At 54.1% G+C, this 27,221-nt stretch overlaps 4 protein-coding genes and 1 long non-coding RNA gene across 8 annotated transcripts in view; 2 read left to right on the forward strand and 3 right to left on the reverse strand.

Moving 5' to 3' along the window:
* Nucleotides 1–22,564, reverse strand: part of IL4I1 (interleukin 4 induced 1) — a 40,389-nt gene extending 17,825 nt beyond the window's left edge. The window contains exons 1-2 of the mRNA XM_077980930.1: nucleotides 22,356–22,564; nucleotides 2,931–3,047 (exon numbers count right to left, since the gene is read on the reverse strand). The gene's annotated coding sequence lies outside the window, so the exon portion shown is untranslated. The remainder of the gene's footprint in view (nucleotides 1–2,930; nucleotides 3,048–22,355) is intronic.
* Nucleotides 1–27,221, reverse strand: part of VRK3 (VRK serine/threonine kinase 3) — a 174,088-nt gene that overhangs the window by 58,125 nt on the left and 88,742 nt on the right. The gene's annotated exons all lie outside the window — the stretch shown is intronic.
* NUP62 (nucleoporin 62) lies at nucleotides 56–22,564 on the reverse strand. 2 transcript variants are annotated; one of them, XM_077975658.1, is made up of 3 exons: nucleotides 22,356–22,564; nucleotides 20,783–20,894; nucleotides 56–3,047 (listed from the first exon to the last, which is right to left on the reverse strand). In XM_077975658.1, exon 3 carries the CDS (start codon nucleotides 2,968–2,970, stop codon nucleotides 1,405–1,407), a length of 1,566 nt encoding a protein of 521 aa, XP_077831784.1. In that variant the 5' UTR covers nucleotides 2,971–3,047; nucleotides 20,783–20,894; nucleotides 22,356–22,564; the 3' UTR covers nucleotides 56–1,404.
* LOC144337256 (uncharacterized) lies at nucleotides 8,239–20,037 on the forward strand. Its single transcript, XR_013410110.1, has 3 exons — nucleotides 8,239–9,825; nucleotides 11,143–11,930; nucleotides 19,893–20,037. It is a non-coding gene; the product is annotated as an uncharacterized LOC144337256 (long non-coding RNA).
* ATF5 (activating transcription factor 5) lies at nucleotides 22,234–27,056 on the forward strand. Of its 3 annotated transcripts, none has more exons than XM_001115871.5 (3): nucleotides 22,234–22,430; nucleotides 23,759–24,076; nucleotides 25,530–27,056. In XM_001115871.5, the coding sequence occupies exons 2-3, from the start codon at nucleotides 23,899–23,901 to the stop codon at nucleotides 26,213–26,215; spliced, it is 864 nt and encodes a 287-aa protein (XP_001115871.3). In that variant the 5' UTR covers nucleotides 22,234–22,430; nucleotides 23,759–23,898; the 3' UTR covers nucleotides 26,216–27,056. The 3 variants fall into 3 exon arrangements, with proteins under 3 accessions (XP_001115871.3, XP_077837178.1, XP_014980113.3); XM_077981052.1 differs by lacking the exon at nucleotides 22,234–22,430 and adding an exon at nucleotides 22,730–22,896; XM_015124627.3 differs by lacking the exon at nucleotides 22,234–22,430 and adding an exon at nucleotides 23,275–23,462.

Genomic DNA, 27,221 nt, shown 5'->3' on the forward strand with positions numbered 1-27,221 from the left:
AAGCTGCTCTTTTTACTCAAGTTTCTCCTCCTAACATTTATCCATATTAGCAGCCTTTTTGGTTTCACAATACATTTATTTAGAAAAGCAACATACAGTAATAGGTATTTCAGAGAATGCAGCAAAGGATAAAGACAAATACAAAAGACACTTGGGATACAACTGCTGGCTTCTGCCTTCCACACACAGTGGATTTTACTGTAACTGACTAGAGTCACTCTGGTGCCAGGAAGTTCAGAGCCATGTCCGTGGCCACCACTGGCAGCTGTGGCTATTTCTGTGGACTGTTGTTATGCCGGGCTTCATTGTTCTTTCATTTAATAAATGTCCCAGTCACATTTGTTGGACTGGGCTGGGGACATACAGGGGAACAACAGTGGGTCTCTGCCCGTGGGAGCTCACAATCTAACAGCGAGACGGACGCAAACGGCTAGCACAGGACAGCATAGCAAATGTTACCCAAGGTACAGGCTCAGGGTGCTACGGGGACCTGCAAGAAGGCCACCTGAGCTTTGGGTAGCTGGGAAGGCTTCCTGGAGGAGGTGAGGCCCAGAGGTGGGGGTAAGCCTGGGCCGGGCAAAAGGCAGGCCTCTGTGTGTAGGCCCCTCAGCTGACCTGTCTTCTGTGCAATTCTCGATCCCACTGTTTGTTCTATTCACACTGTGCTGCTTTGTCTTGGTGGTTAGCTTTCACAGGCACACACCTCCTACTCCAAAACTTACGCTGCTGTCTCCTGGGACGCTTTTTTTTTTTTTTGAGACAGTCTCTGTTGCCAGGCTGGAGTGCAGTGGTGTGATCCTGGCTCACTGCAACACCTCCCAGGTTCAAGTGATTCTCCTGCCTCAGCCTCCCGAGTAGCTGAGATCACAGGCACCCACCACACCTGGCTAATTTTTGTATTTTTAATAGACACGGGTTTCACCATGTTGGTCAGGCTGGTCTTGAACTCCTGACCTCAAGTGATCGGCCTGCCTCAGCCACCCAAATTGCTGAGATTACAGGCATGAGCCACTGCGCCCTGCAGGCTTTGGAGGTTCTCTTACATTTGGTATTTTTTCATGACACCTATGACTACGCTTTGGAGAGAGCGGCTGTCCCCGCGACCCTGGCTGGGACCAAGACCACCACTGCGTCTCCATCACCAGGTCAAGCCAGGATGAGGTGGGCAGTCGCAATGGCTGGAAAGGGGCCAAAGACACTCAAATAAAAGCCACAGAAGCCACACCCATGAGGCTGCTGCCTGGGCAGAGGGCTCAGAATACTTCCTACATGGAAAAAGGCAAAGCACACAGCAATTGTCTCAAGGGCAGTCACGTGAAAGAAAGAAACATGTATCTTGCTACAACCCCAAACTAGACAACAGGGCGCGTTCCCCACATGGAACTCCCAGGGCCCTGCTGTCGCTCAGTCGAAGGTGATGCGGAAGCTGCGCTCCTGCTCCTTGCGCCGGCCCTCGCACACCTTGGTCACCTCCTCCACCTTCCTCTGCAGCAGGGCCGAGTTCTGGTCGATCCACTGCAGCGAGCCCATGTGCGCGTTGAGGATCTTGCAGATCTGCTGCAGCGGGTCGCTGGTGTCGGCGGGGGCCCCGGACGTATTCAGGTGCTCGATGATGTCCTTGAGGTCCTGGGCCATGCGCTTGAGCTGCGCGTCGATGTTCTCAGCCAGCTTGTAGGTTTTCTCGCGCTCCTCATCCGCGTGCTGCAGGTAGATGGTTCCGCTCTGCTCCTTTACCAACTCCTCCAGCGGGCTCAGCAGGTCTTCCAGCTCCTTCTGCTGGGACAGGATGAAGTCGAGCTCCTGGTCCAGCCTCTTCTGGTCCAGCTTCACCTTCTCCACCTCGCGGTGCAGGCTGGTGATCTTCTCCCCGTTCTCGATCAGCGTGCGGTCCCAGGCGTTGACCTGGGTGGCCTGCTGGAGGAAGTGCCGCTCCTGGTCCTCTAGCTCCAGGCTCCATTTGTTGATCAGGCTCTCCAGCTGCGCGTAGGTCATGGCGGAGCTGGCGGCCGCCCCTGCAGCTGCACCAGGGCCAGGTGGAGCAGTCACAGCGGCTGCCGTATTGCTGGGGATCCCAGCTGGCGCCAGTGGTTTTAAATTCAAGGCAAAGCCGGTGGTGCTGCTGCTGCTGCTGGTGGCCGCGGCGGTGGCAGTGGTGGATGTTGCTGTGGAGGCGCCCGAAGCTGCTCCAGGTGCCTTTAAGCTGAAGCCCTGTGTCCCGGCAGCGGGGGCTCCCGCGGTGGTCGCAGGGGTACAGAGGGAGAGTCCGGTGGTGGCAGACGAGGTTGGAGCGGTTGCTATTGATGCAAAGAGGGTGGGCCCAGTACCGGTGGTGGTGGCTGTGGCTGTGGGAGCAGCTGGCTGCGTAACGCCTGCTGTGGTGGCTGCTGGCGTGGCCGGAGTAAAGGGCAGAGTGGCAGGTGCGGTGGGCTGGGCTGAATTCCCCGCTGAGCCAATGTTGAAACCGGAGGGCTGGGCCGTGCTTCCACCAGTGAATGAGAAGCCTCCAGATGTGGTGGCTGGAGCCACAGAGGTGGTGGAGGGGCCAAACACAAAGCCAGTGGGTGCTGTGCCCTGGCTGGAGGTGACAGTGCTCGATATGGCATTAGTGAGGTTGCTGCTGCCCAGCCCAAAGCCACTGGGGTTTGCCATGGCTGGGGTGGCAGCTGTGTTGCTCAAGTTGAGCTTTGAAGCACCGATCCCCAAAGAAAATCCAGTTCCCCCCGAGGCAAGAGTTGCTGTTCCAAAAGTGAAGCCTGTTGTCTGTGTGGCTGGAGTCTGAGTGGCGAGTGAGAACAGGCCGGTGGAAGGGGTACTTGTGGTTGGTTGGGAGGGAGCCCCAAAATTAAACCCTCCAGTGCCAGAGGTGGAGAAAGAAAACCCTGTGGCAGGTGTGGTTGTCGCTGTCTTTGCAGTGCCAAATGTGAACCCACCTGTAGGGGCCCCAGTGCCTCCAAAATTAAACCCGCTCATGGCTCCGGACTCTGGTGGCGGCAGCTACTCTGGCTCCCAAAGCAAATCCGCTGGCGTCTGCGACCTCGGGAAGATTTCTAAAGCAAAGGAAGTGACACTGTCAGATGGCAGTTTTGGAAAGGCAAGCCCAGTGGCATGACTGGGCACGGCTGGTTTGGAGGGTGGTGGGATGGGATTACGATACCATGCAGCAACCCCCCTTTGTCCTGTGTAACCTAAACCAGACTCTGCTACATCGAGAAGGATCCAGAAGCACAAATGCACGCTCCAGGGGTCAGGTACGAGGAGCCGGGGTGCTAGGGACGTGCATGGCCACGTTCAGCACAGTGGAAAGTTCCCACTCTGGAGGATGAGGCGGGAGAACAGGACCTTGGACCCACTTCAGCCCGAGGAGATCAGATTTGAGGCACTGCCACAAGGGGGACTAGGGCACAGAAGAACAGCTGTAGGACCTGCTCCCAGCGTGGGACCCAGTAAGGTTCCCTGGCTGACTCTAGCGGGGTGTGAGCGGATCAGCTCTTGCCACCCTGAGGGCCTCTCTGGACGTGAGAGAGAGAGATGGGGCAGGGAACCCAGGCTGGATGGCAGGATCCGGGCTGCTGAAGGTCCCCCAGGCCCACACCTGTACTCTCTAAGAGCAGGAGAGGACGTGCCCCTCCTAACTCAGGGGAGGGTCTGAAACCCATGTGCTCAGAGCACAGATGCCCCTGGCCACAGTGACTGGCTCGAGGATAAACTGAGACCTGAGCCAGGCAATCAGAGCCTCCCCTGGGATTTTCTCCATGCTCAGAAGGCAGCTGCCTCCTTCGCCTCTAAGTGTGGTACAGGGGATTGCACCTGGGCCTCCCTTGGACACCTTCTCAACCACCTGCAGACACTGGGACATCACCGGAGACCATGAGCCCCACCAGAGATGGATGGGGTGGGGAACAGATAAAGAGCCCCCGAGAAGCCCCATGGGCCAAACATTTCCCTTCAGTCCAAACTGACTTGATGTTGGTGACGTCTAACCGAAAAATCTCCAAGTGGTGCCATCTATCAGCGGGATGGTGAGGAAAGGGTGAGAGGAAGTGCTGGATAGGGGTGTTTTTTTTCTTTTGGGAAAGGGTTTTGCTCTGTCATACCAGCTGGAATGCAGTGACATATCACAACTCACTGCAGCCTCAAGCTCCGGGGCCCAAGCGATCCTTCCACCTCAGCCTCCCAAAGTAGCTGGGACTACAGGTACATGCCACCATGCCCGGCTAATCTTTTTTATTTTTCGTAGGAACGGGATTTCACTCTGTTGCCCTGGTCTTGAACTCCTGGGCTCAAGCGATCCTCCCTCTTTGTCCTCCCAAAGTGCTAGGACTATAGGTGAGAGCCCTCCAGATGATCAGAAGCATCCTTAGAAGATGGGTTTGACTGACTGGAGAGGGAAGAAAGCTTGTGGTGGCAAGAGCAGACTGGAGTGATGCGCTTTGGAACCTGAAGACGGGAGAAAGCCAGGAGCCAGGGAAGGCAGAAGCAGCTCTAAAAGCCGGAAATGGAAAGAGGGAGGCCCTGTCTAAAAAACAAACAAACAAACAGAACGAACAAAGTCATGACTGAGAAGCCAAGTGCCTGGCCCAGAGAAACACCCAGGACGTCTGTTTCCTCTTCCCTCTCTCCAGGCCAGTTTTTAAATTGCTTGGTGTCTGTCCTCAGGAAATCCCCTTCTAGCTTGAGGAAGAGGAAACCTACCTCACTACCCCCACCCCTTCCACTGCACCCTTCTGCCTTCCACAGGCCCCTAATTTTTGTTTCATCTGCTCCTCCTCCTCCACACAGCCAAGCAAGTCTGGGGAGATGACCCCAGGGCCAGCTGCATGCGCTCTGCCTTGTCCCAGCCAGCAGATCTCAATGGGCGCCCATCAGCACTGACTGGAGCATTTAAAACACCGAAGGCTGCCAGCTCCATGAAGCCAGTCTCTCCAGGGCTAGGATGCTGGCCCTGGCATTTTCATAAAGCTCTCCTGGGGGATTCTGAGAAAGGCTTCTTCAACAGGCCACAGCAAGTGCCTGAGCCCCCAGGACTGTTGGGGCCCAGCCCGGCCTGCATCCATTCCTCCCGTTGTGGGACAGAACAAAAGTCCTCACTGCTGAGCCACCTCAAGTCGGTGTGTTGTTACTGGCAGCTAAAGGCATTGGAGCAGCTACACCTACACATCTCAGTTCTCAAAAACTCAGCTTAAAAAAGCTTTTGCTATTAATAAGTTATAGCTAAAATTTCCAAGAAGAGCATTTATAAAAAGCTCTTTGCAACTATGAAAAAACTACAAGGAAAACAATCTTCTGTGGGGACTTGTCTGGCTTAACGGTTCACCTTTTTTTTTTTTTTTTTTTGAGACGGGAGTCTCGCTCCGTTGCCCAGGCTGGAGTGGAATGGCACGATCTTGGCTCACTGCAACCTCCGCTTCCTGGGTTCAAGCAATTCTCCTGCCTCAGCCTCTGAGTAGCTGGGATTACAGGCACATGCCACCACACCTAGCTAATTTTGTATTTTTAATAGAGACGGGGTTTCTGCATGTTGGTCAGGCTGGTCTCAAACTCCCAGCCTCAGGTGATCCACCTGCCTCAGCCCCCCAAAGTGCTGGGATTATAGGCGTAAGCCACCACGCCCAGCCAACAGTTCACCATTTATTAAGTGCCTCGTTGGTTTCTAATACTTCAGGTGCCAGGGATCTAGTCACAATGGTGAACCCATACAAATCCAGCTCTGATCCATGCAGTTTAGATGTAATATGGCCAGGTGCAGTGGCTGACGCCTGTAATCCCAGCACTTTGGGAGGCTGAGGTGGGAGGATTGCTTGAGCTCAGGAACTCAAGAACAGCCTGGCCAATATAGCGAGATCCTGTCTCTACAAAAAAATACAAAAATGAGTTGGCTGAGATGGGAGGATCACTGGAGCCCAGGGAGGTGGAGGCTGCAGTGATTGTGCCACTGCACTCCAGCCTGGGCAAAATAGTGAGACCCCATCTGAAAAAAAAAAAAAAGTTAGATATATCATTACTCACCCTTTCCTAAAAGCAAACTTTGGGGCAGATCCATTTTTTTTTTTTTTTGAGACGGAGTCATGCTCTGTCGCCCAGGCTGGAGTGCAGTGGCCGGATCTCAGCTCACTGCAAGCTCCGCCTCCCGGGTTCACGCCATTCTCCTGCCTCAGCCTCCCAAGTAGCTGGGACTACAGGCGCCCGCCACTTCGCCCGGCTAGTTTTTTGTATTTTTTTAGTAGAGACGGGGTTTCACCGTGTTAGCCAGGATGGTCTCGATCTCCTGACGTCGTGATCCGCCCGTCTCGGCCTCCCAAAGTGCTGGGATTACAGGCTTGAGCCACCGCGCCCGGCCGGGGCAGATCCATTTTACAAATGAGAAAGTGAAGTCCAGAGTGGTTAGCTAAGCCATGGCCCCTGCCCTCGAGGCAGCCAGAGTCAAATGTCAGCTCTATAATCAGGGATCAGGGCTGGGTTACATGCTGTGGGAGCAGGTTCCAGGGAGGAGCTGAGTGTTGCAGATGTAGCATCAGCCAGGGAAAGGATGGGGAGGGGAGAGGAGCTGTCCAGGCAGGAGGAAAGGCCTACGGGAAGACAGGGAGGCTGAAACAGCAGACATGCCTCTGGGTGCTAAGTGATTTGGTGCTTCGGAAGGGAGATGTTTATGTGTGAAGGACTGATTTGCCAAGCATGAGCTGTTCAAATCTGCACATTCCAAAGAGAGAAAATGGCCCTTGACCAGCTCTGGGAGAATCTCTATGTTCTTGAAATGTCCTGCCAGGTAAGAGCGTCTTTGTTTACCTGGGGCCTCAGGCCACTCTAGGGAGTCCATGTTAACGCTGTGACCTACAGTGGGGGCTTTGGGTCATACGGTATCAGCACAACCTCTGGAGGGGCTGGAGAAAGCAGACCTCAGTTTAGCCACTCAGGTGCTCCATGCCTACAGAACTGCTCCTCCCCACAACCCGGGCCGCCAACACTCCGTAAGTGTTACCACACACTGTTGCTGGGAGAACTGAGCGCTGTCCACGGAATTCTCTACCTGGAGAGGAGAGCTGGAAGCTCGTGCCTGGTCTCTCTCGGAGCTTCTGCATCTCTCCCCTTTGCTGTTTTCGGTCTGTTTCATTTCTCCATAATAAACCGTGACCGTGACTGTGAGTAGAAAGCTTTGCCGAGCTCTGTGAGTCTTAGTCCATCACTGAGCCGTGACCATGACTGTGAGTAGAAGCTTTGCCGAGCTCTGTGAGTCTTAGTCCATCACTGAGCCGGAGGGTGGTCTTGGGGACTCAGGGCCACGTGATGGGCGGGAGAATTCGGCAGAGCCATACATACCATGCTAACGGTTCGGGCATGATGTTGAGGGAGCCACAGGGGACTTTATGGGTGTGGGGGATGAACTGCAGGGGTAGAGGCTGGAGGCCAGGTGGCTTAGAGAAGACTGGGAGAAGGTCCAGGCCAAGAGCCCGAGTCCCGAACTGGGACTCAGACAGAGAGGACAGCATCACAATTTGAGCAAAGTGTTAAATTCACACCAGAACCACAGGGTCTGTTCCCAGTTGGCAAAGCCTGCACCAAGACCACAGGGTCTGTCCAGGTTAACAGTGACAGGCCAGGCATGATGGCTCACGCCTGTAATCCCAGCACTTTCGGAGGCCAAGGCGGGAGGATTGCTTAAGCCCAGGAGTTTGAGGCAAAAAACAAAAAAAAGCCACAAATACTAGAACTTGGGAAGTTTCTCACAAATGCAAAGTATTACGAGCTCTGATCCTGGAATTACCACATTTGTCAAAGGGGAGAGTTCCCTTACCAAAGAAGCCGATGGTGCTGGCGGCGGTGGGGGAAGCAGGGAGGAACCCAAACTGAGGGAGTGGTGCATCTCCAGGGAAAGGAGGAGGGTATGCCTGGGCCTGTGCTCAGGGCTGGGTGGCTGTGACCATCTGTAGTTCACCCAGGCAGGACACAGCTCCAGAGAAGCGCTGCCTTGAGGTCACCAAGGGAAGTGCTGGCAGAGCCGCCAGTCCCTTCCCTTCCTGCCTGCCCCAACATTTACCCTTGGGTTTAAACAACACAGGCACCTTCACAGCCCTGGGGACCTGGAGGAAGACCCGCCTGGAATCAGATGCAGAATCATCTGAATTCAGGTGGGTACATCCCACCCCCACCTGTGAGAACCAGGGTTCTTTGCTGTCACCCCAGCCTTCAGTCAGCTCTACCACCTAACTTCCATCTGTGAATCTTGTGCCACTCCAAGTCCCAGTTTCTTTCTTTTTTTTTTTTTTTGAGACAGTCTCGCTCTGTCGCTCAGGCTGGAGTGCAGTGGTGCGATCTTGGCTCACTACAACCTCCGCCTCCCGGGTTCAAGCAATTCTCCCACCTCAGCCTCCCGAGTAACTGGGATTACCGACGCCCACCACCACGCCCAGCTAATTTCTGTATTTTTAGTAGAGATGGGGTTTCACCATGTTGGCCAGGCTGGTTGTGAACTCCTGACCTCAGGTGATCCACCTTGGCCTCCCAAAGTGCTGTGATTATAGGTGTGAGCCACTGTGCCCAGCCCCCAACCCCTTTTAGATGCCTGGGACAGCAGTCTGTGCCCGGGAAAGAATACAGGAGACCTCAGCTTTGGACCAAAAGGAAAGGAAGAATTAGGAAGGATGTGGTGTGTGTACGTGTGTGTGTATGTGTGTATGTGAAGCAGTGTGTGGAGGGGTAGACAGAAAAATGGCCCGCAAACATGCCCACACCCACATCCAGGACCTGTCAATGTGACCTTACATGGCAAAGGAACTCTGCAGATGTGATGACGATAAGGAGGTGATCCTGGCTTATCCATGTGAGCCCCAGGTGACCACAAGGGTTTTTCAGGGAGGCAGGAGAGGAGTCAGAGGGAGATGTGCCTATGGAGGAATGGACTGACAGACGCTGTGCTGCTGGCTTTGAAGATGAGGGGGCCACAAGCCAAGGAACACGGGCGGCTTCAGCCTCTAGAGCTGGAGAAGGACAGAGCCTCTCTCCTAGTCTCCCGAAGGAACGACGCACCAGGCACCCATTTAGACTCCGGACCCCCAGCACTGTGAGAATACATTCGTGTTGCTTTAAACCACTACATTTGTGATGACTTGTTACAGCAGCCACTAGAAACTAATGGGGGTAGGTTGAGGGAAGATGGAGAAAGAACAGAATGAAATCTAGATAGGTGGATGGGAATACACAGAGCAGAGCTGGGGTTGAGAAAGGGGCTGGGGTCAAGGGCACGTCTGCCCTTGTGCATGGAGACCAAGGTGGCTGGTACAGAAAGGAAAGTGAGATGTGACTCTGAAAATCCAGACATCCCCTGGTGCTGAGGCGACCCTGCCAGGGCTGTGGATATGTGTGGGTGGATTGCCACTGACACCCAGCCATGACAGGCCATCTACGGTGGGAGGGAAGGACAAGGTCGCCTCCGAACACAGAGGAAGGCTAACGGTGGGGATGGTGTCGGCTCTACCGGGCCAGATTTCCGTTTGTTCCCTGCTGCATCTGCAACACCTGCAGCAGTGCCTGGTACACAGTAGGGACTCAGTAACAACCATTTACTAAGGACCTACTGTGTAACCGGTACTGTGCCAGGAGCGCTGTGCTGCAGCACACCGAGCCCTTCCTGGGTGGGAAACAAGTGCAGACTCCCCAAGGCCACCCAGCAAACAGCAGCCCCACTATGGGAAACCAGAGCTTTCCGGGGCCAAGTCTTGACATTGTGTCTGGGACGGGAGGATTTCACTGAGGAAAAGATGTTAGAATTAAGTGTTGGCCAAGTGTGGTGGCTCACATCTGTAATCTCAGCACTTTGGGAGGCTGAGGTGGGTGGATTGCCTGAGGTCAGGAGTTCGAGACCAGCCTGGTCAACATGGTGAAACCTCGTCGTCTCTACTAAAAATACAAAAAGTAGCCTGTGATCCCAGACAGAAGTGCGAGGATGACTTGAGCCCAGGAGTTTGAGGCTGCGGTGAGCTGTGATCACGCCACCATACTCCAGCCTGGGCGACAGAGGGAGATCCTGTCTCAAACAAATAAAAAAGTTCCGGGAGGCACCTGAACAAAGGCCCATGGCATTCGGCTGACAGCCACCTGGTGGCACTGCGGACAACACAGAGCCCAGACGCAGGAAGGAAGCAGGAGGCAGAACGGAGCTGTCCCTGCAGGACCTCCCCTTTCCCCATGGAATTCGCAGTTTCAGATTTGGGGGATGTATGACCAGTGGAACCAGAGAGACCAGAACAGGGGAGAAAAGAGCAGAGAGTGAGGCAGTGGAGAGGAGAGAAACAAGGGGAAATCAGAGACAGGCTGGGCCCAGGGAAATTTGATTCCAGCTGAGGCTCAGATGCCGTCCTCAGACACTGCCTTCCCTCACTTGCCCTCCCATGGGGACCTCTGACCAGGACCATCTCCATGAGTGCTAGTGCTGGGATTCTCCGTCTGCAAACTCCACAAGTCTAACTACTCTGCTTCTTAACTGTCTCCTGAATCAGTTCCTCTTTTCTTTGTGTCAAAGAAAGTCCACCTAAACCCTGAAGATCAGCTCCAAGTCTGCCCTTCAAGAACTGAAGTCAAGTGACCGACAACTTCCTAAGTGGACCTTAGCCAAGGCAGACACTCAAGCGGTCCAGGCCAACGAGCGCCTTGGGAGCATGAGGCCATGGGTGGGCTCCAGTGGGTCAGGGTCTGGGTTATGTTTGGAAAGACTCACCGAGACTGTGTGGGAGGACTGAGGAGACTGTTGCAGTCACCTGGCAGGAGCTGGCGGTGTGGCCTGGGCTTCCCTGTCCCGCTCTCTTACATAATTACCCTGCCTGGGGTATAGCCAACCCCATTAGTAGAAAACAGAGCAGGCCGGGCGCGGTGGCTCACGCCTGTAATCCCAGTACTCTGGGAGGCTGAGGTGGGTGGATTACCTGAGGTCAGGAGTTTGAGACCAGCCTGACCAACACCGTGAAACCCCGTCTCTACTAAAAATACAAAAATTAGCCAAGTGTGGTGGCACATGCCTGTAATCCCAGTTACTTGAGAGGCTGAGATGGAGGTTGCAGTGAGCCGAGATCACACCACTGCACTCCAGCCTGGGCGACAAAGCGAGGCTCTAAAACACACACACACACACAAAATAAACAAACAAAAACCCAGAGCCATGGAGAGGGTCTGCTTTCCTTTTTCTTTCTGTCTGAGACAGTCTCACTCTGTCATCCAGTGCAGTGGTATAATCATGGCTCACTGCAGCCTCCACTTTCTGGGATCAAATGATCCTCCTGCCCTAGCCTCCCATTAGCTGGGACTACAGGCATATGCCACCATGCCCAGCTAATTTTTGAATTTTTGTAGAGATGGGGTCTCACTATGTTGCCCAGGCTGGTCTCCAACTCCTGGGCTGAGGCCATCCTCCCACCTCTGCCTCCCAAAGCGCCAGCATTACAGGCGTGAGCCACCATGTCCAGCGGGGGTTGCTTTTCTAAGCCAACTCTGTGGCATGGAATTCAGCTCCTGTCTCCCACCCCTACGCTCACCTCCACCAAAAGGCCACCTCTCCTCCACAGAACCAGGTGTCCGCAACAGCAGGGAGGGAGGAGGGGACGGGGATAACTGTGGTTTTCAACTGTCCTCTCTCTCCTCCTTAGGCCACCTGGCATTCTGGTCCCATTTTCCTCCCTGATGCCTTTCAACCTACAGGCATAACCGGCTTGCATGAAGGACCTGTGTGGAGACAAAGGAACTGGGCGTGTATAGCTGTGTGTCTGTCAGCTCCGCAACGGGAGAAGCTGTGATGGACCAGGCTGTCTTTTCCCCAGACTGTCACTGGAACTTTTACTGCATGTTCAGATGTTTAATGTTTCAAGGCCTAAATGTTCCTGTTTGCTCAACCTAGGAGGCCGCACCACCCTGCCACAACCCAGTGACATTGGTGGGTATTTAAAAAAGTAAAAACTAGGCCGGGTACAGTGGCTCATACCTGTAATCCCAGCACTTTGGGAGGCCGGGGACCGGGGCGTATCACCTGAGGTGGGGAGTTTGAGACCAGCCTGACCAACATGGAGAAACTCCATCTCTACTAAAAAAAATTACAAAATTAGCTAGGTGTGGTGGTGCATGCCTGTAATCCCAGCTACTCAGGAGGCTGAGGCGGGAGAATCACTTGAACCCGGGAGGCGGAGGTTGCAGTGAGCCGAGATCGCAACACTGCACTCCAGCCTGGGCGACAAGAGTGAAACTCGGTCTCAAAAAACAAAAAACAAACACACTCATTTTGTGAATAGGTAGTATGTTCACATTGTTCTAGCTCAAAAGGTACAAAAGGGAATACTGTGGCCTGTCTTCCCTGAGTCCCACAGCCACCCAGCCCTGCTCCCTGGAGATAGGTTGCTATTGCAAGTCTTTGCAGCGACTTGCTGTGCATTTAAGCAAAAGCGTGGTTTGTACTATCCCCACCTGCATACAAAAGGCAGCCTGCTAGATGCACTGTTCTCTACTGTTCTTTCTTTATGTATCCTGGAAATCATTTAAGCAGGTTTATTCTCCTCACGCGGGTAGATGAAGAAACCAAGGCCCTCGGAGGGGGCCGACTTGCCCAGGGTACCAAAATCCTGCCTCTGCCACTTGCTACACAGGACGGCCTCAAGGCAGTAGCTAAATGATTCCTGGATTCACTGGTTCTCAACCTTCTCCCCTTCTTTCCCTTGAAGTCACTTCATGGCTAATTAGCAATTACTTTCTCCTTTCTACTCCCCAGGCCCAGAAGCTACCAAAGGAGCTCAGGTGGTGCCAGCAACAGCAATTTTCCCCACAGGAAAAATGAATGAGCTAAGACAACCCCGGAAAAGTCAGGAAACTGCCAGAGAGAGACTTTAATGAAGATTCTAGAACCACTGCTCTTAATATGAATAATAGGACTGGAAGAGATCTGAGGAATACTCTGGTGCCAACACTTCTTCCTTTTTGGCCAAGAACTTTTCTTTTTTTCCCTTATATTGAAAGATTTTTTTCCCCTCTACCTAACTGCATTAAATTTTTTTTTTTCTAAGACAGGGTCTCACTCTGTCTCCCAGGCTGAAGTGCAGTGGTGGCAATCACAGCCCACAGCCTTGACCTCCCAGGTTCCAGTGGGCCTCCCACTTCAGCCTCCCTAATAGCTGGGATTACAGGTGTGTGCCACCACGCTGGCTTTTTTTTTTTTTTTTCCTGCGACAGAATCTCGCTCTGTCACCAGGCTGGAGTGCAGTGGCACGATCTCAGCTTATTGCAACCTCCGCCTCCCGGTTTCAAGTTATTCTCCTGCCTCAGCCTCCCAAGTAGCTGGGATTACAGGCACATGCCAGCACACCCATTTAACTTTTGTATTTTTAGTAGAGACGGGGTTTCACCATGTTGGCCAGGATGGTCTCAATCTCTTGACCTCGAGATCCGCCCACCTCAGTCTCCCAAAGTGCTGGGATTACAGGCGTGAGCCACCGCGCCCGGCCCAGGAGTTTCTTTTAAGGGTGATGAAAATGTTCTAAAATTGTGGTGATGGCTGCACAACTCTGTCAGGGTACTAAAGCCACTAAGTTGGACACTTTGATAAACGCATATGGATTATACAGTATCTCAATAAAGCCACTCAACCAACCAACCGGGGGGGTGCGGGGAAGGGGTTGAGAGGCCACAGTGAGGCTGTGGAGGCAGACAGACATCAGGCTCAGAGCTGACTTTAGCCCGAGGGCAATGGCTTGGGCAGAGTTTCTAAGGGCAGGCCCATGCCCTCCTTGGGGTGGCCGGTAATGCTGGTTGAGAACAGGCTGGGGAAGAGCCTAGAGCTGAAACGCTCTGGTCGGTGGTGCAGGCACAGGACACCAAGGCCTGGAGAGGGACTGAGGCATGAGGGCTGAGGGACTCTGAGAGCAGCGGACAGGCGTGTGTGGCGGGGGACGAACGGCGCACACCTGTGCCCCTCCACAGCCCCTCCTCTCGTCAACATCAGCTTCCCCGGGGACAGACAGTGATGTTGGTGGGGGAAGGAGGGAAGGGCCCACGCCGGGCTGTGGTGGAGACGGTTGCTATGGAGGTTTCTCTGGGAACCAGATGAAGGCAGCCAGAGGATGGGGGCAGGGTGGCTTTCATTTTCAGAACTGGAACCAAATACAGCACCTTCCCGTCTCGGTGGCCATCTCCACACCCATATTTCGTGGCATTTCTCACTCACTTAACTTTCCCCGGCAATGTGGTGAGGGGAAACTATCATGGTTCCCACTTATAAATGAGCAAACTGAAAAAGGTGAGAGGACTGAAATCACCTGCATCAAGTCCCACAGCCAGTAAGGGTTGGCCCAGGCGTCTGGCCCCACAGCTGAGCTCCTAACCACACCGAGCCTCGCTCCCCACTGCAGCCACCACCACCACCATCCCCTGACTCATCCAGTCCCCCTTCCCATTCTCCAGAGACTTTCTGGGCCATCTCCATGACCTTCTAGACCAGCCTGGGCTTCACTCTCAAATCCAATTCAGGATGATCCGCCCGCCCCAGCTGCAGATGAGGGCCTGAGGCTCCTGCAGGGAAGAGAGGGGCGTCCGCTGCTCACCAACCCCCATCCATTCCTGCTCTGTGGTAGGTCAGGAAGAGGGCAAAGGAGTCTGCATCAAACTGGGCGAAGGCCTGGCGCTCTGATGGCCGCTGACCTCAAAACTCTCCATGGGGGGTACGCCCGTGACCGTTGAGGGGGCACCTAGGGGGTCTCGTGAGGCCCTCCCACTGTGGCTCCCCGCCTCCGCCTCTCTCGCTGCAGCTCCTATCATGACCATCCATCCTATGAGCGCTGGCTGGGCTCAAGCCCGGGTACTCTCCTCTGTGCCCTAGTGACCCTGTAGGAACCACACGTCCTGGGCCAACCGAATGCAGGAGCAGGCTCCTCTGGACGCAGCGGTGGCGGCTCAGCCTTCCATCTTGGCAGGATGAGCGCATTTGCTGCGAGAAAGCAGCCCCAACAGCAGGGCCCTGGTGCTCTCTTGCTGGACAAACTTTCCAGAACACCAACCCCAGGCCAGGCCACCACGACCACGAGGGACCGAGACAAGCCCACTCCTGAATCACGCCTCAACACAGACAACACCATGTCCAAACCACAGAAACGACCAAACACCCCCTGGCTCAGAGCTGCTGGCTGTTTCTCAACTAACCCCGGCACTGGCTCCCTTTGCTTCTCCGGGCTCTAGGTCAAACAGATCCACATCATGGGCTTGCCCCTGACAGCCCAACTCCTAAAGTTAGTCCAAATGCCTCCTTATTGAGGTGCCCTGCGGGTCCCTGTGGGGGACAGTCTTCCTGCGGCAATGAGTAATGTGCTCCTGCTGGCCTCTGGCTGGGGGCGTGGACGGCCGGCTAGGAAGAGAGTAAGACACTAGCCCCGCTTCCAGCAGGCATCCTGACCCTCAGGAAGCATTCTCTAGACCGCCTCCTCTGCTCCCCAGAAACACTGTCCTCCTCTACTTCACATGGGGCAGGGCTGTGTTGGAACGAGGCCCTGCTCTGTCTCACTGCTTCTAAAGTCCAGCACAGAGGGGTCTAGCCCCAGTCCTCGGAGACTCTTAGAATGAGGGCTGGGTTTCCTTTTGCCCTCTGCTACGGGCAGAGAGGATGACAGCTGTGGGGAGGGGAAGTCACAGAGGGCCAGCGGCCTGAGTCCTGTCCACACTTGTGGTTTGCTGGGGTTTTCCAGGTTTTTCTGAATTACTTGCCTACCTTTAAAACTTGGATGTCACAGAAAAAAAAAATCTGGATTTCTAGCTTCTCCTGTGAAACCAGCAGCTCAGCACCAGCAGCGAGCGCTGCCAGTGTTGCTGCGGCCCGGGGCCTTTCAGGCTCCCAGGAGCTTCTGGGGGTCACCCCTCCCTCTGGGCCTGACATGGGCCCGAGGTGGTCAGCAGTTCACCGGTCCAGGCCTCTTCCCCTGTCAACCCCCTGCCCCTCCACACTGCCCCGAGGTAGTTCTACAATTGTGCCCGTTTTACTGATGAGGTGATCACAGGTTGGGAGTGCGGTGTCTTGTCCGAGGCCACTAAGCGGTAAGTGACGGCATCCTGGGCTCTAGGACACTGGTGTCAGCTGTTATCAGTTTGCTGTGTCCTTTTTTTTTTGCGTAAGAGCTGTGACTGCTTCTGCTGCAGGGACAAGAGTGGCGCAAGGGAGGGAAGGGGCTCTGGAGGACTGTGGGCCACGTGGCAGCCTGTGCTGTCTCCCAGCCCCCACGTCATCCTCTCCCCAACTGAGCTGGCCTTGGCCTACCTGTCCTTGTTTGCCAGGACGCCCACCTTCAACCCCGGCACCCCTGGCCTGCGTGACCCAGTTACCCTCCCTGGCTCCTCTCAGGGACCTCAGTATCACATTCGTTGGCCTCTGTGCTGAGCAACTCATTAGAAAATGTATTGATGCCTACAGAAATAGCAACACAGGGCGGGGCGTTGTGGGGAACGATTCTGGGAATGAGGAGGGCCCTGACTTTGCCCTCGAAGTGTTTGGGGCAGCAGTCACGTAGGCAGACATCTGTGCAAGGCGGATCTGAAAGCAGAAGCAGGCGTGGCGGGAACAGGAGAATCATGCAGAGACCTGGGCTCCAGCAGGCGCTGGTTTCACCGACATCATCTCCACAGCGCTCCGGCACCGGACCCGAGCAGAAACTGTCGCTCACAGGGCACTTCCCGTATGCTAGGCCCCACTCTAGGTTATTTTACGCACATTTACACATTTAATCCTCAAAACCACTGGCTGCAATGGACCATCTCATCCCCATTTTACGGAGGGGAAACTGAGTCACAGAGCAGCTGCCACTTGCTGAGGGTCACAGAACTGGTGGAGTTGGGGTGTGAACCCAGCAGGGTGGCTCCAGGGCCCATGCTCTGACCCACATTGCAGAAGGCAGCCAAGGCTCAGGCAGATGAGGGCCCTGTCTGCACTCCAGTCTACAACTGAACCCAGGTCTGTCTGATGCAAAACTCGGAGCCTTTTCCATCATGCCAGGGCCACCCTGATTGGGAAAGCACTGAGGGGTTGCGGCAATAGCAGGGTGATGGCATGGTGCAGGCAGGAATCAATAGCGTTTGGCAGTCGTGAGCAGCAGCAGGCCTGAGGTGAGGGTCGGGGCTTGGAGGCCTCCCAGAGGCTACACCATGGGCCCTGGGGCCCTGGAAGCTGTGCAGCATGGTGGAGGCTGAGGTTCCATCTAACTGGCAGCGTGATTTTCACAACCTCCCTTACCTCTCGGGACCTCAGTCTTGTCTCCTGCTAACAAGCCTCTGTGACCTGAGGGCCCTTCTTGGCACCAAGTCCCAGATTCTCAGGGTCCTACACGGGTGGCTGATCTCCCTCCCTCTCCATGCCCCCCCTACTCATGCTGTGCTGGAGTTCTCCCTTATCCAAGGCTCTGCTAACCAGGAGCGGTTGCCAGGTGTGCTGGGGTCCCCAGAGAATCCCCCAACTCCCCCTCCCCGTCAAACAGCCAGGGCTGATGCAATCTGCCTGCAACCACCGCCTCACTCCCCAAGCCTGGCCCCTCCGCACCGAAAAAGAGTCCCCAGCAGCCCCACCCTTGCTTGAAGCCCCAGCTCAGGAGTTGAAGGGGAGCTCCAGGCTAGGGGAGGCCAGGACATGAGTCCTGAAGGAGCCATAAGCCTGGGTCAGCAATGTGCACATGGGGGGACTCAGGGTTCGAAGGTCTAGGGAGGAGGGTCGCAGGCAACCACTGATGACCCACTGTGAACTAGAACAGGCTGGGAGGGGCTGGAGAGTTCAGGGTGCCAACTGGCACCCACTCAGCCTGAGTCCAGCTGCTTAGTCTGGCTGGGCTGAAGTGGGTGGGACCCAATAGCTAGAGAGAGACAGCAAAAGGGTTGAGATGGGGCGGGGGTGGGGAGGGGAAGCAGAGTCCCTGCCCAGGCACCTCTGCAGCCAGCATAAACTGCACGTAGCCAGCAATGCAATTCTCCTACTGACCAAGTTATTAAAAATTACCCAGGCTGGGCCATGCGCGGTGGTTCACGCCTGTAATCCCAGCACTTAGGGAGGCCGAGGCGGGCAGATCACCTGAGGTCGGGAGTTTGAGACCAGCTTGACCAACATGGAGAAACCCCGTCTCTACTAAAAATACAAAATTAGCCATGTGTGGTGATGCATGCCTGTAATCCTAGCTACTCAGGAGGCCGAGGCAGGAAAATCTCTTGAACCCACGAGGCAGAGGTTGCGGTGAGCCAAGATGGCACCATTGCACTCCAGCCTGGGCAACAAGAGTGAAACTCTGTCTCAAAAAACCAAAAAAACCCTAAAAAAAAAACCACAACAAAACAAAAACAAAAAATCCCAGGCACAGTGGCTCAGGCTTGTAATCCTAACACTTTGGAAGAGTGAGGCAGGAGGATCGCTTGAGCTCAGGAACCAGGAATTCAAGACCAGCCTGGGCAACATAGTGAGACCCCGCCCCCATCTCTACTTAAAAAAATAAAAATAAAGTATCCTACCTGGCCATCCTCTCAATATCCTGCAATACCAGTCTAAGTATGAGACAAAACCAAATGGAAACACATTCCATAAAATACCCAACCAGCATTTTTCCAAACAGTCAGGGTCACGAAGGACAAGGAAAGTCTAAAGCCAGTCACAAGCCAGAGAAGGCTGCGGAGCCGTGATGCCTAAATATGACGTAGCATCCTGAAGGCATCCAGAAGGAGCAGAAAGGACATTAGGGAACAACTACCAAAATCAGAATCAAGTGTGGTCAGCGTCAAGAATGGCATCTGGTCAATGGTAACATACTGATGTTGCCTTGGTTGTGACAAATGCAGCAAAGTAATGTAAGATGTTAATGGGAAAAACCAAGTGAGGGGCATACAGAAATTCTCCCTGTTATCTTTGCAACTTTTCTGTCGAGTCAATCTAAAATTATTCCAAAATAAAAAATTTTATTTAGGCTGGGCACAGGGGCTCATGCCTGTAATCCCAGCACTCTGGGAGGCTGAGGCGGGCAGATCACGAGGTCAGAAGTTCAAGACCAGCCTGACCAACATGGGGAAACCCCGTCTCTACGAAAAATACAAAAATTAGCCGGACGTGGTGGTGGGCACCTGTAGTCCCAGCTACTTGGAAGCCTGAGGCAGGAAAATGGCTTGAACCTGGGAGGCGATGGTTGCAGTGAGCTGAGATGGTGCCAGTGCACTCCAGCCTGGGCAACAAAGCGAGACTCTGTCTCAAAACAAACAAACAAACAAAACAAACAAACAAAAAAAACTCAAAAAAACCAGGTAGGTCTTGCTTAAGGCCGGGCGTGGTGGCTCACGCCTGTAAATCCCAGCACTTTGGGAGGCCGAGGAAGGGGAGGGGGACACCTGAAGTCAGGAGTTCAAGACCAGCTTGGCCAAACTGGCAAAACCCCGTCTCTACTAAAAATACAAAAATTAGCCGGGCGGGGTGACGGGTGCCTGTAATCCCAGCTACTCGGGAGGCTAAAGCAGGAGAATTGCTTGAATCCAGAAAGCGGAGGTTGTAATGAGCCGAGATCATACTGTACTCCAGCCTGAGCGACAGAGCAGGACTCTGTCTCAAAACCAAACCAAACCAAACCCAGTTCCCAAGTACAAGCTAGAAGGTCTTCTTAGGAGAAGATTCTGCCGGTGGGGGGCTGGGGTAGGGCACGTCTCTGCGTCCTTACCACTGGCAGTCTGTCCAACAGTCTACCCTTAATTCCATCTGCTTTTGCTCAAAAACCTATACTGAGAAGTGGAAGGAAGTTGGACTTACTGCACAGCAATGGAATGAGAACACATCCACCTTAATTATAGCAGTAACAGTAACCACTTTTATGCAGCACCTACTGTGTCCCAGGCACTAGTCTAACTGCTCGACGCGGATTAACTCATTTAATCAGCCCTATGAGGCAGGCAGTTTTGTTTTTTTTGTTTTTTTTTTTTTTTTGAGACAGGGTCTCACTCTGTCACCCAGGCTGGAGTGTGGTGGCACAATCTCCGCTTACTGCAACCTCTGCCCCACCCCAGGGTTCAAGTGATCCTCCTGCCTTAGCCTCACAAGTAGCTGGGACCACAGGCACAAACCACCACACCCAGCTATTTTTTTGTATTTTCTGTAGAGACGGGGTTTCACCATGTTGCCCAGGCTGGTCTCGAATTCCTGAGCTCAAGCAATCTGCCCACTTCAGCCTCCCAGGGTGGTGGGATTACAGGCGTAAGCCACCGTGCCTGGCCCAGAGGCAGGTACTCTTAACACCACCTTGTACCACAGGGGAAACCGAGGCACCGGGAAGGGAAATGGCTACGGTCACACAGCTAATAAGAGGGGTGCAGTCAGGTTTTGAACTCATAAATCTGGCTCCAGAGTCTATGCCAAGGATGTATAAAATTTGGCTTCCTGGGGCTACATCGCAAGAATTGTCTTAGGCCACACATAAAATAACACTAATGATAGTTGATGAGCTCAAAAGGAAAAAAAAAAAACACTCGCAAAAAATTCGTATGGTTTAGGAAAGTTTACGAATTTGTATTAGGCTGCATTCAAAGCTATTCTGGGCCACATGCAGGCCCACGGATGGGACAAGCTCAGTTTATGCTCTTAGCTGCTACTCTGTATACTGTCTCAGTGATAACACAACCCCTACAAGCTCAAGGAAATATAGGGCAGGTGCTCAAAAGCTGGCAAAGTGGACAATAAGTGCTCTAAGGGAAGGTGGTCAGATCCCAAGAAGGGCTTCCTGCCCGCGACAAGTAAGGGAGGAGAAAGAAGCTTGTGTAAAACGCTCAATACCAGGATTCCTCCACCTTCTCTGGACCTTGATTCAGTCTCCTAACTGCCACAGAAGGGATGAAGGCTGAACTCCAGCTGGGATGTCCTGACGTGGATGGGACAAAGTGGGTTTCTGCAAGAGAGAAAAGACTGACATCCACCTCGGCTGGTGGAGGGCCCTGTGCATGAGAAGGGGCAAGATGGCTACCCTCTGACTAAAGGGAAACGGAGATCTTCCATTTTTGGCAGGGTTGGGAGATAGTTCCTATCCCGTGGAAGCTAAGGACTGTTTGAAAGGAAGCCAAGGGCAAGGGATGGAGAAAAGGACGCAGCTGGGGCCTCGATGTCTGAATCCCTGCCAGGGGATGGGGCCTGGGCACCCATCATTTGGAACGGAAGATGAGGATGGCCGGAAACAGACACTTCAGAGGAATGAGGGAGACAGAAGAACGACAGCAAGAGTTAGACAGTCCAACGTCTGCGGCTCTTGTAAGGGGGAAAGAAGAAGTGAGGCTGGGCCCCAATAAAATATGTTGAGGCCGGGCGCGGTGGCTCACGCCTGTAAGCCCAGCACTTTGGGAGGCCGAGGCGGGCCGATCATGAAGTCAGGAGATCGAGACCATCCTGGCTAACAAGGTGAAACCTCGTCTCTACTAAAAATACAAAAAATTAGCCGGGCGTGGTGGCGGGCGCCTGTAATCCTAGCTACTCTGGAGGCTGAGGCAGGAGAATGGCGTGAACTCGGCGGAGTTTGCAGTGAGCCGAGATCGCGCCACTGCACTCCAGCCTGGGCGACAGAGACCGAGAGACGTCATCTCACCAAAAAAAAAAAAAAAAAAAAAATTGAACAGGAACGTATGAGTTGAACTCTGTGCATAAGGCTTGCCAGACACCGTCTTGAGTTTCATAAACCCACCAGGAGAGCTGATTTTTCTTATTTTACGGATAGGGAAATGAAGCAAGAGAACTTAAGCTATTTGCCCGAGGCCATCCTGGTAGGTCTGTGTTTGGGAGAGTGCTGTGACTCACGCTGGACTCTAACCCACGAGGGTTTCTCGGGGTCAGCAGTTGGGGGATGAAAACATGAAAAGTGTGGCTGGCAGGAAATTCTGCAAGCAGGGAAAGGGAAACAGAAATTAAATGGTGCAGGTCTCCGGGAAGAGAATGAGACTGGATCCACAAAATCACAGGAGGAAGCAGGCCCAGACCTCACAGGCAGAAAAAGAAAGAAACCAGAGTTTAGGAGGAAACCAGACCCCGGAGCTACGAGAGGGCCGGATCCCTGGCTCAAAAGGGAGGAGGGGCCTGGACCCTAGGAGTGGGAAGGAAGAGGTCGGATCCCCTGATCCCCAGGAGGAGGGGACCGGGCTGCCACCCAGTTGGGGCCCCGCGAGGGCGGGGCGCGGAAGGATCCGGGCGGGCCATGCTGCGCCACCCGAAGTATTTCTGTCCCCAGTCCCCGGGGCCGCCTCATTCCCCGTCCTCAGATCACGGTCTCTTCTAACTACAGCGTTCTCCGCCTCCGCCTGCGTAGCCCCAGCCATGGCTCTGTAGCCTCGACCCCTTTGTGCCCCCAGCCCGACTCCGCGCTTACCACGCCTGCGCTCTCCGCTCCCACCTTCTTTCTTCAGCCGAGGCCGCCGCCGCCTCTCCTTTCTGCAGCCATGGAGTGAGTAACCGCTTACTTGTCCCTCTCCAACCGCCTTTCCCGCCCTTTCGCAGCTCGTGGCCCTCTTTAGGGAGCCCTGGGGGGAGGGGAGCTGCGAGCGGGGAATCACGGTCGCGCAGGCGCAGAAGAGGTACGGTGGGCCGAAGGCGCGCGGCTGCGCATGCGCACTGGGCCCGGAGCCGGGTGGGAGAGTTCTAGAGACTCGATGTTTGTCAGCCGGCGTGTGGCTGCGCCTGCGCACTCCAAGGGAGGGTGTGGTCTTTTTCTAAACGATTCTGTGCGTGCTTGGTTGTTCCTGCGCAGTAGCCTACCAGTGCCCCGTAATGAATGAGCGCGGGCCCTGAGTGTCCGCGCATGCGCACTGATCCCCAAGAAGGCGGAGGTGTAAAGCAATTGGACAGCTCGGAAGACGTAGCATGCGCTTTGGCCCTTGGCGCATAGCCGCGTGTGGACGGCTGGCGTTCGGGTAGCAGTTCTCTGCCTGCCCCCTCTACCCTCCTCCACCCTCCCTGCTCCACGTTGCTCTGGCTCACAGCCCAACTTCCTTCCTTTTAAACCAGGCACCTGCTGAGGCGGGGACTGGCTTAGATTGACAGGGGAGAAGGCGGGGCTTAGAGGCAGCCCTCTAAGTGGGTGGGGCTAGAACCACTGTCGTCACGATGGGTGGGATTTCGTGAGCCCATTGTGAGAAGGGGCGGGGCTAAGCCAACCTTTAGCTGAGGGGTGGGGCTTCGATGGGACAAAGAGGCGGGGCCTCTGGGGAATCGGAGAGGGGCGGAGCTAAATAAACAATGAGGGGCGGGGCTTGGAGGGACAGTGGCAAAGCGAGGAGTGGGATTTGAGTGGATAACATTGCTGAAGGGCTGGGGCCTGGGGCAGTTCCCCTGGGCACTGGTTTGGGATGGAAGCTAGGAAGGCAGTGGGGCCAAAAGGAAATATTTTAGGGCAAGGGGCGTGGCTGGAAGAAAATGTCCCTGGAATTGAGTTTTTCCATGAAGCGGAATATTCTGAGGTGGATGGGAGGGGCCTAAGGTAATTCCCCTGGGAGACCCTTAGGTTTCTGTATTGGGGGAAAGGGTGGGGCATCGGTCCTACCTTAGGACCTAAAGAAATTCCCTTGGGAGTGGGTGGGGCTCAGATTTGGGTAAAGAAAGGGCAAATTTAGAATTCGGAGAGGCTGAGGCTTAGTTATAAACTGTGGTTGGAAGGGGGAGGGAGGAGCCCCGTGGACGTGCCTGGGGGTGTGGCTTGGCTTCCCCATGATTTTGGCCGGTGGATGAGGCTTTCCTGACCCCACGACCCCACCCACTCTTGTCTCACACGTGTAGGTCTTCCACTTTCGCCTTGGTGCCTGTCTTCATCCAGCTGAGCATCCTCCAGAGCCTCGTCCCAGCTGCTGGTGCAGCCGCTCCTGTTGCCATCAGTGCCCTGCACCTGTGCTACAGCGCCCTGCACCTGTGCTACAGCCATGTCACTCCTGGCCACCCTGGGGCTGGAGCTGGACAGGACCCTGCTCCCAGCTAGTGGGCTGGGATGGCTCGTAGACTATGGGAAACTCCCCCCTGCCCCTGCCCCCGTGGCTCCTTATGAGGTCCTTGGGGGAGCCCTGGAGGGCGGGCTTCCAGTGGGGGGAGAGCCCCTGGCAGGTAAGGGCAGGTGGAAGGTGGAGCAGGGGAGTGGAGGGCAGGGGAAGATGGGGGAGGAAAAACTCATCCATGTATTCATTAAATGTTGAGTGCCTACAATGTGCCAGGCACTGTTTTAGGTGCTGAGGATACAGCTGGAAACAAGAAGAACATGGTCTGTGCCCTCCAGCAGCTCATACTGTGGAGAGTAGACCAGAGGCAAATTAAATGAGAGTGTATTGGAATAAGTCAGAAACACTTAGCAGCTGAGCTACAAAATGACAAAGGGGACCTAATTCAGAGTGGGTAGCCAGAAAACTTTCTCTAAGTAGGTAACATGTTGATGGAGGCATAAAGGATGGGAAGGAAGCCAGGCGTGGTGGCCTGTAATCCCAGCACTGTGGGAGGCTGAGGAGGGAGAATTGCTTTAGTCCAGGAGTTCAGGACCTGGGCAACATAGCAAGGCCTCATATCTATAGGGAAAAAAAAAAAAAAAAATTAGCCAGGCATGGTGGCGCATGCCTGTACTCCCAGCTACTTAGGAGTCTGAGGTGGGAGGATCGCTTGAGCCTGGGAGGCCTAGGCTGCAGTGAGCCAAGATGATGCCACTGCACTGCAGCCTGGGCAACAGAGTGAAATCTTATCCCTTAAAAAAAAAAAAAAAAAAGGAAAGGAATGAGCCAGGAAAACACCCAAGGGAAGAGCATTTTAGTTGGAGGGAACTGCATACGCAGAAGCCCTCAGGAGGCAGGAATCATTGTATTCATTACTGTATCCCAAATGCTTGGCACATCGTGGGTTTTCAGTAATTAATGAGTAAAGATGAAACAAGGTGTATCTGTGTGTAATGTGATCTAGTTTGCCTTTTAAGAACAGAGTAAATACAGACACCACAGATACAGAGTACTCAGTAAAGGAGATGTTGGAATGGTTGAAGAAATGCTTAATTGACTGTTGGTTGAGTCACTGGTTGGTTGGCTGGTTCTGTCTTTTTTAATTTCTTTTTTTATTTTTTAATTTTTTTTTCCCCTGGACCCTCTTATAGGTTAAGACTGATTCTCTCATTGGCTAATTTGTTGGTTTTTGGTCAACTGGTTCATTGGTTGATTAATGGGTTGATTGATTGGTTGACTGGTTTATTTGGTTGGTTGGCTGATTCCTTGATTGATTGGTTGACGGGTTGGTTGGTTGGTTGATTCGTCGGTTGGTTGGTTGGTTGAGTGGTTTGTTAGTTGGTTGGTTGATTGCTTGGTTGACTGGGTGGTTAGATGGTTGATGGTTGGTTGGTGGGTTGACTGGTTTATTGGTTTCTTCACTGGTTTATTGGTTTGTTGACTGGTTTGATGATTCACTGGTTAGTTGTTTTACTGAATGAATGGAACAGATGCGCCTGAATGAGATGTGAGTGAGCACCCAACTAGGCAGAAGACCAGCAACTCAGGAAATTTTGTGTCCCTCCCCACTTTCATCCCAGGTGATGGCTTCTCTGACTGGATGACTGAGCGAGTTGATTTCACAGCTCTCCTCCCTCTGGAGCCCGCTTTCCCCCCAGGCACCCTCCCCCAACCTTCCCCAACCCCACCTGACCTGGAAGCGATGGCCGCCCTCCTCAAGAAGGAGCTGGAACAGATGGAAGACTTCTTCCTAGATGCCCCGCTCCTCCCGCCACCTTCCCCGCCGCCGCCGCCGCCGCCACCACCACCACCACCACCACCACCACCAGGCCCCTCCCTCTCCCTGCCCCTCCCCTCCTTTGACCTCCCCCAGCCCCCTGTCTTGGATACTCTAGACTTGCTGGCCATCTACTGCCGCAACGAGGCTGGGCAGGGGGAGGTGGGGATGCCGCCCCTGCCCATGCCACAGCAGCCCCTTCCTCCTCTTCCACCTCAACCTTCTCGCCTGGCCCCCTACCCACATCCTGCCACTACCCGAGGGGACCGCAAGCAAAAGAAGAGAGACCAGAACAAGTCGGCGGCTCTGAGGTACCGCCAGCGGAAGCGGGCAGAGGGTGAGGCCCTGGAGGGCGAGTGCCAGGGGCTGGAGGCGCGGAATCGCGAGCTGAGGGAACGGGCAGAGTCCGTGGAGCGCGAGATCCAGTACGTCAAGGACTTGCTCATCGAGGTGTACAAGGCCCGGAGCCAGAGGACCCGTAGCTGCTAGAAGGACGGGGGTGTGGCTTCTGGGGGCTGGTCTTCAGCTCTGGCTCCATCATCCCCCTGCCTCCACCTTCATTCCATACGCCTCTCTTGGCCGGGCACAATGGCTTATGCTTGTAATCCCAGTACTTTGGGAGGCCAAGGCAGGAAGATCGTTTGAGGCTAGGAGGTCAATACCAGCCTGGGCAACATAGTAAGACCCTGTCTCTATTAAAAAAAAAAACCCTTCTTCCCCACAAAACCACCCAACTCCTCTCTGATTTTATCCTTTTATTCTCTCTCTGCTTTTATCACCTCTCTTGTGTATTTCTGGATTTTCTTCCCTCTTCTCTCCTCCAAATCATTAAATGTTTGGCCTTAGTCAATGTCTGTGCCCGTCACATAACATCCAAGGCACCGAGGCCCACGGGGAATACAGGAAGCAGCTGGGAGCTTGGAAACCTGGTCTCTTGAATTTCAAACCTGGTTTCTTGCAGTTGGTTGGGGTGAGTGGAGTGGCTACAGGATAGGGCTGAAGGACTATGCAAATGAGGATGTAAGTCAGGGCGGGCTTTGAGAAGTGGACCCATATCCTACAGGCAAAAAGCAGGCTAGGTGACCTTGGGACACTATGCTAAGGGAGGAAGCCTAAAGGCAGCCAGGTTTACGGAGCGGGAAGATGAGCAGGCCAATGGGAGGAGGGGCAGGGCAGGACTGTAGTTGGTGACTGGGTGTTCATTTTAGCTGTGGGAGAAAATCTGTGTTTTGTGAAGGTGTTGGAGAGGGGCTGTGTCTAGGTGAGGGATGGTGGAGTACTGATTTTTTGGGGACGTTATGAGCAAAAATAAAATGAAGCATTTCCTCTGGCCTGTGCATCTTGTCTTTGAGAGAAGCAGCTGGGGAGAGGGTGACCTTGTAATCCCAGCACTTTGGGAGGCCGCCGAGGTGGGCAGATCACCTGAGGTCAGGAGTTCAAGACCTGCCTGACCAACAAGGTGAAACACCATCTCTACTAAAAATACAAAATTAGT

This window comes from Macaca mulatta, chromosome 19 (genome assembly GCF_049350105.2).
Source record: "Macaca mulatta isolate MMU2019108-1 chromosome 19, T2T-MMU8v2.0, whole genome shotgun sequence".
NCBI classification, from domain to species: Eukaryota; Metazoa; Chordata; class Mammalia; order Primates; family Cercopithecidae; genus Macaca; species Macaca mulatta.

What these genes read in the sequence shown, in the direction of transcription:
- NUP62 (XM_077975658.1), bottom strand. Translation starts at nt 2,970, where the DNA reads ATGAGCGGGTTTAATTTTGGAGGCACTGGGGCCCCTACAGGTGGGTTC.
- ATF5 (XM_001115871.5), top strand. Translation starts at nt 23,899, where the DNA reads ATGTCACTCCTGGCCACCCTGGGGCTGGAGCTGGACAGGACCCTGCTC. An exon ending in GGGGGGAGAGCCCCTGGCAG is followed by an intron (nt 24,077 to 25,529) that starts GTAAGGGCAGGT and finishes CTTTCATCCCAG; the next exon opens with GTGATGGCTTCTCTGACTGG.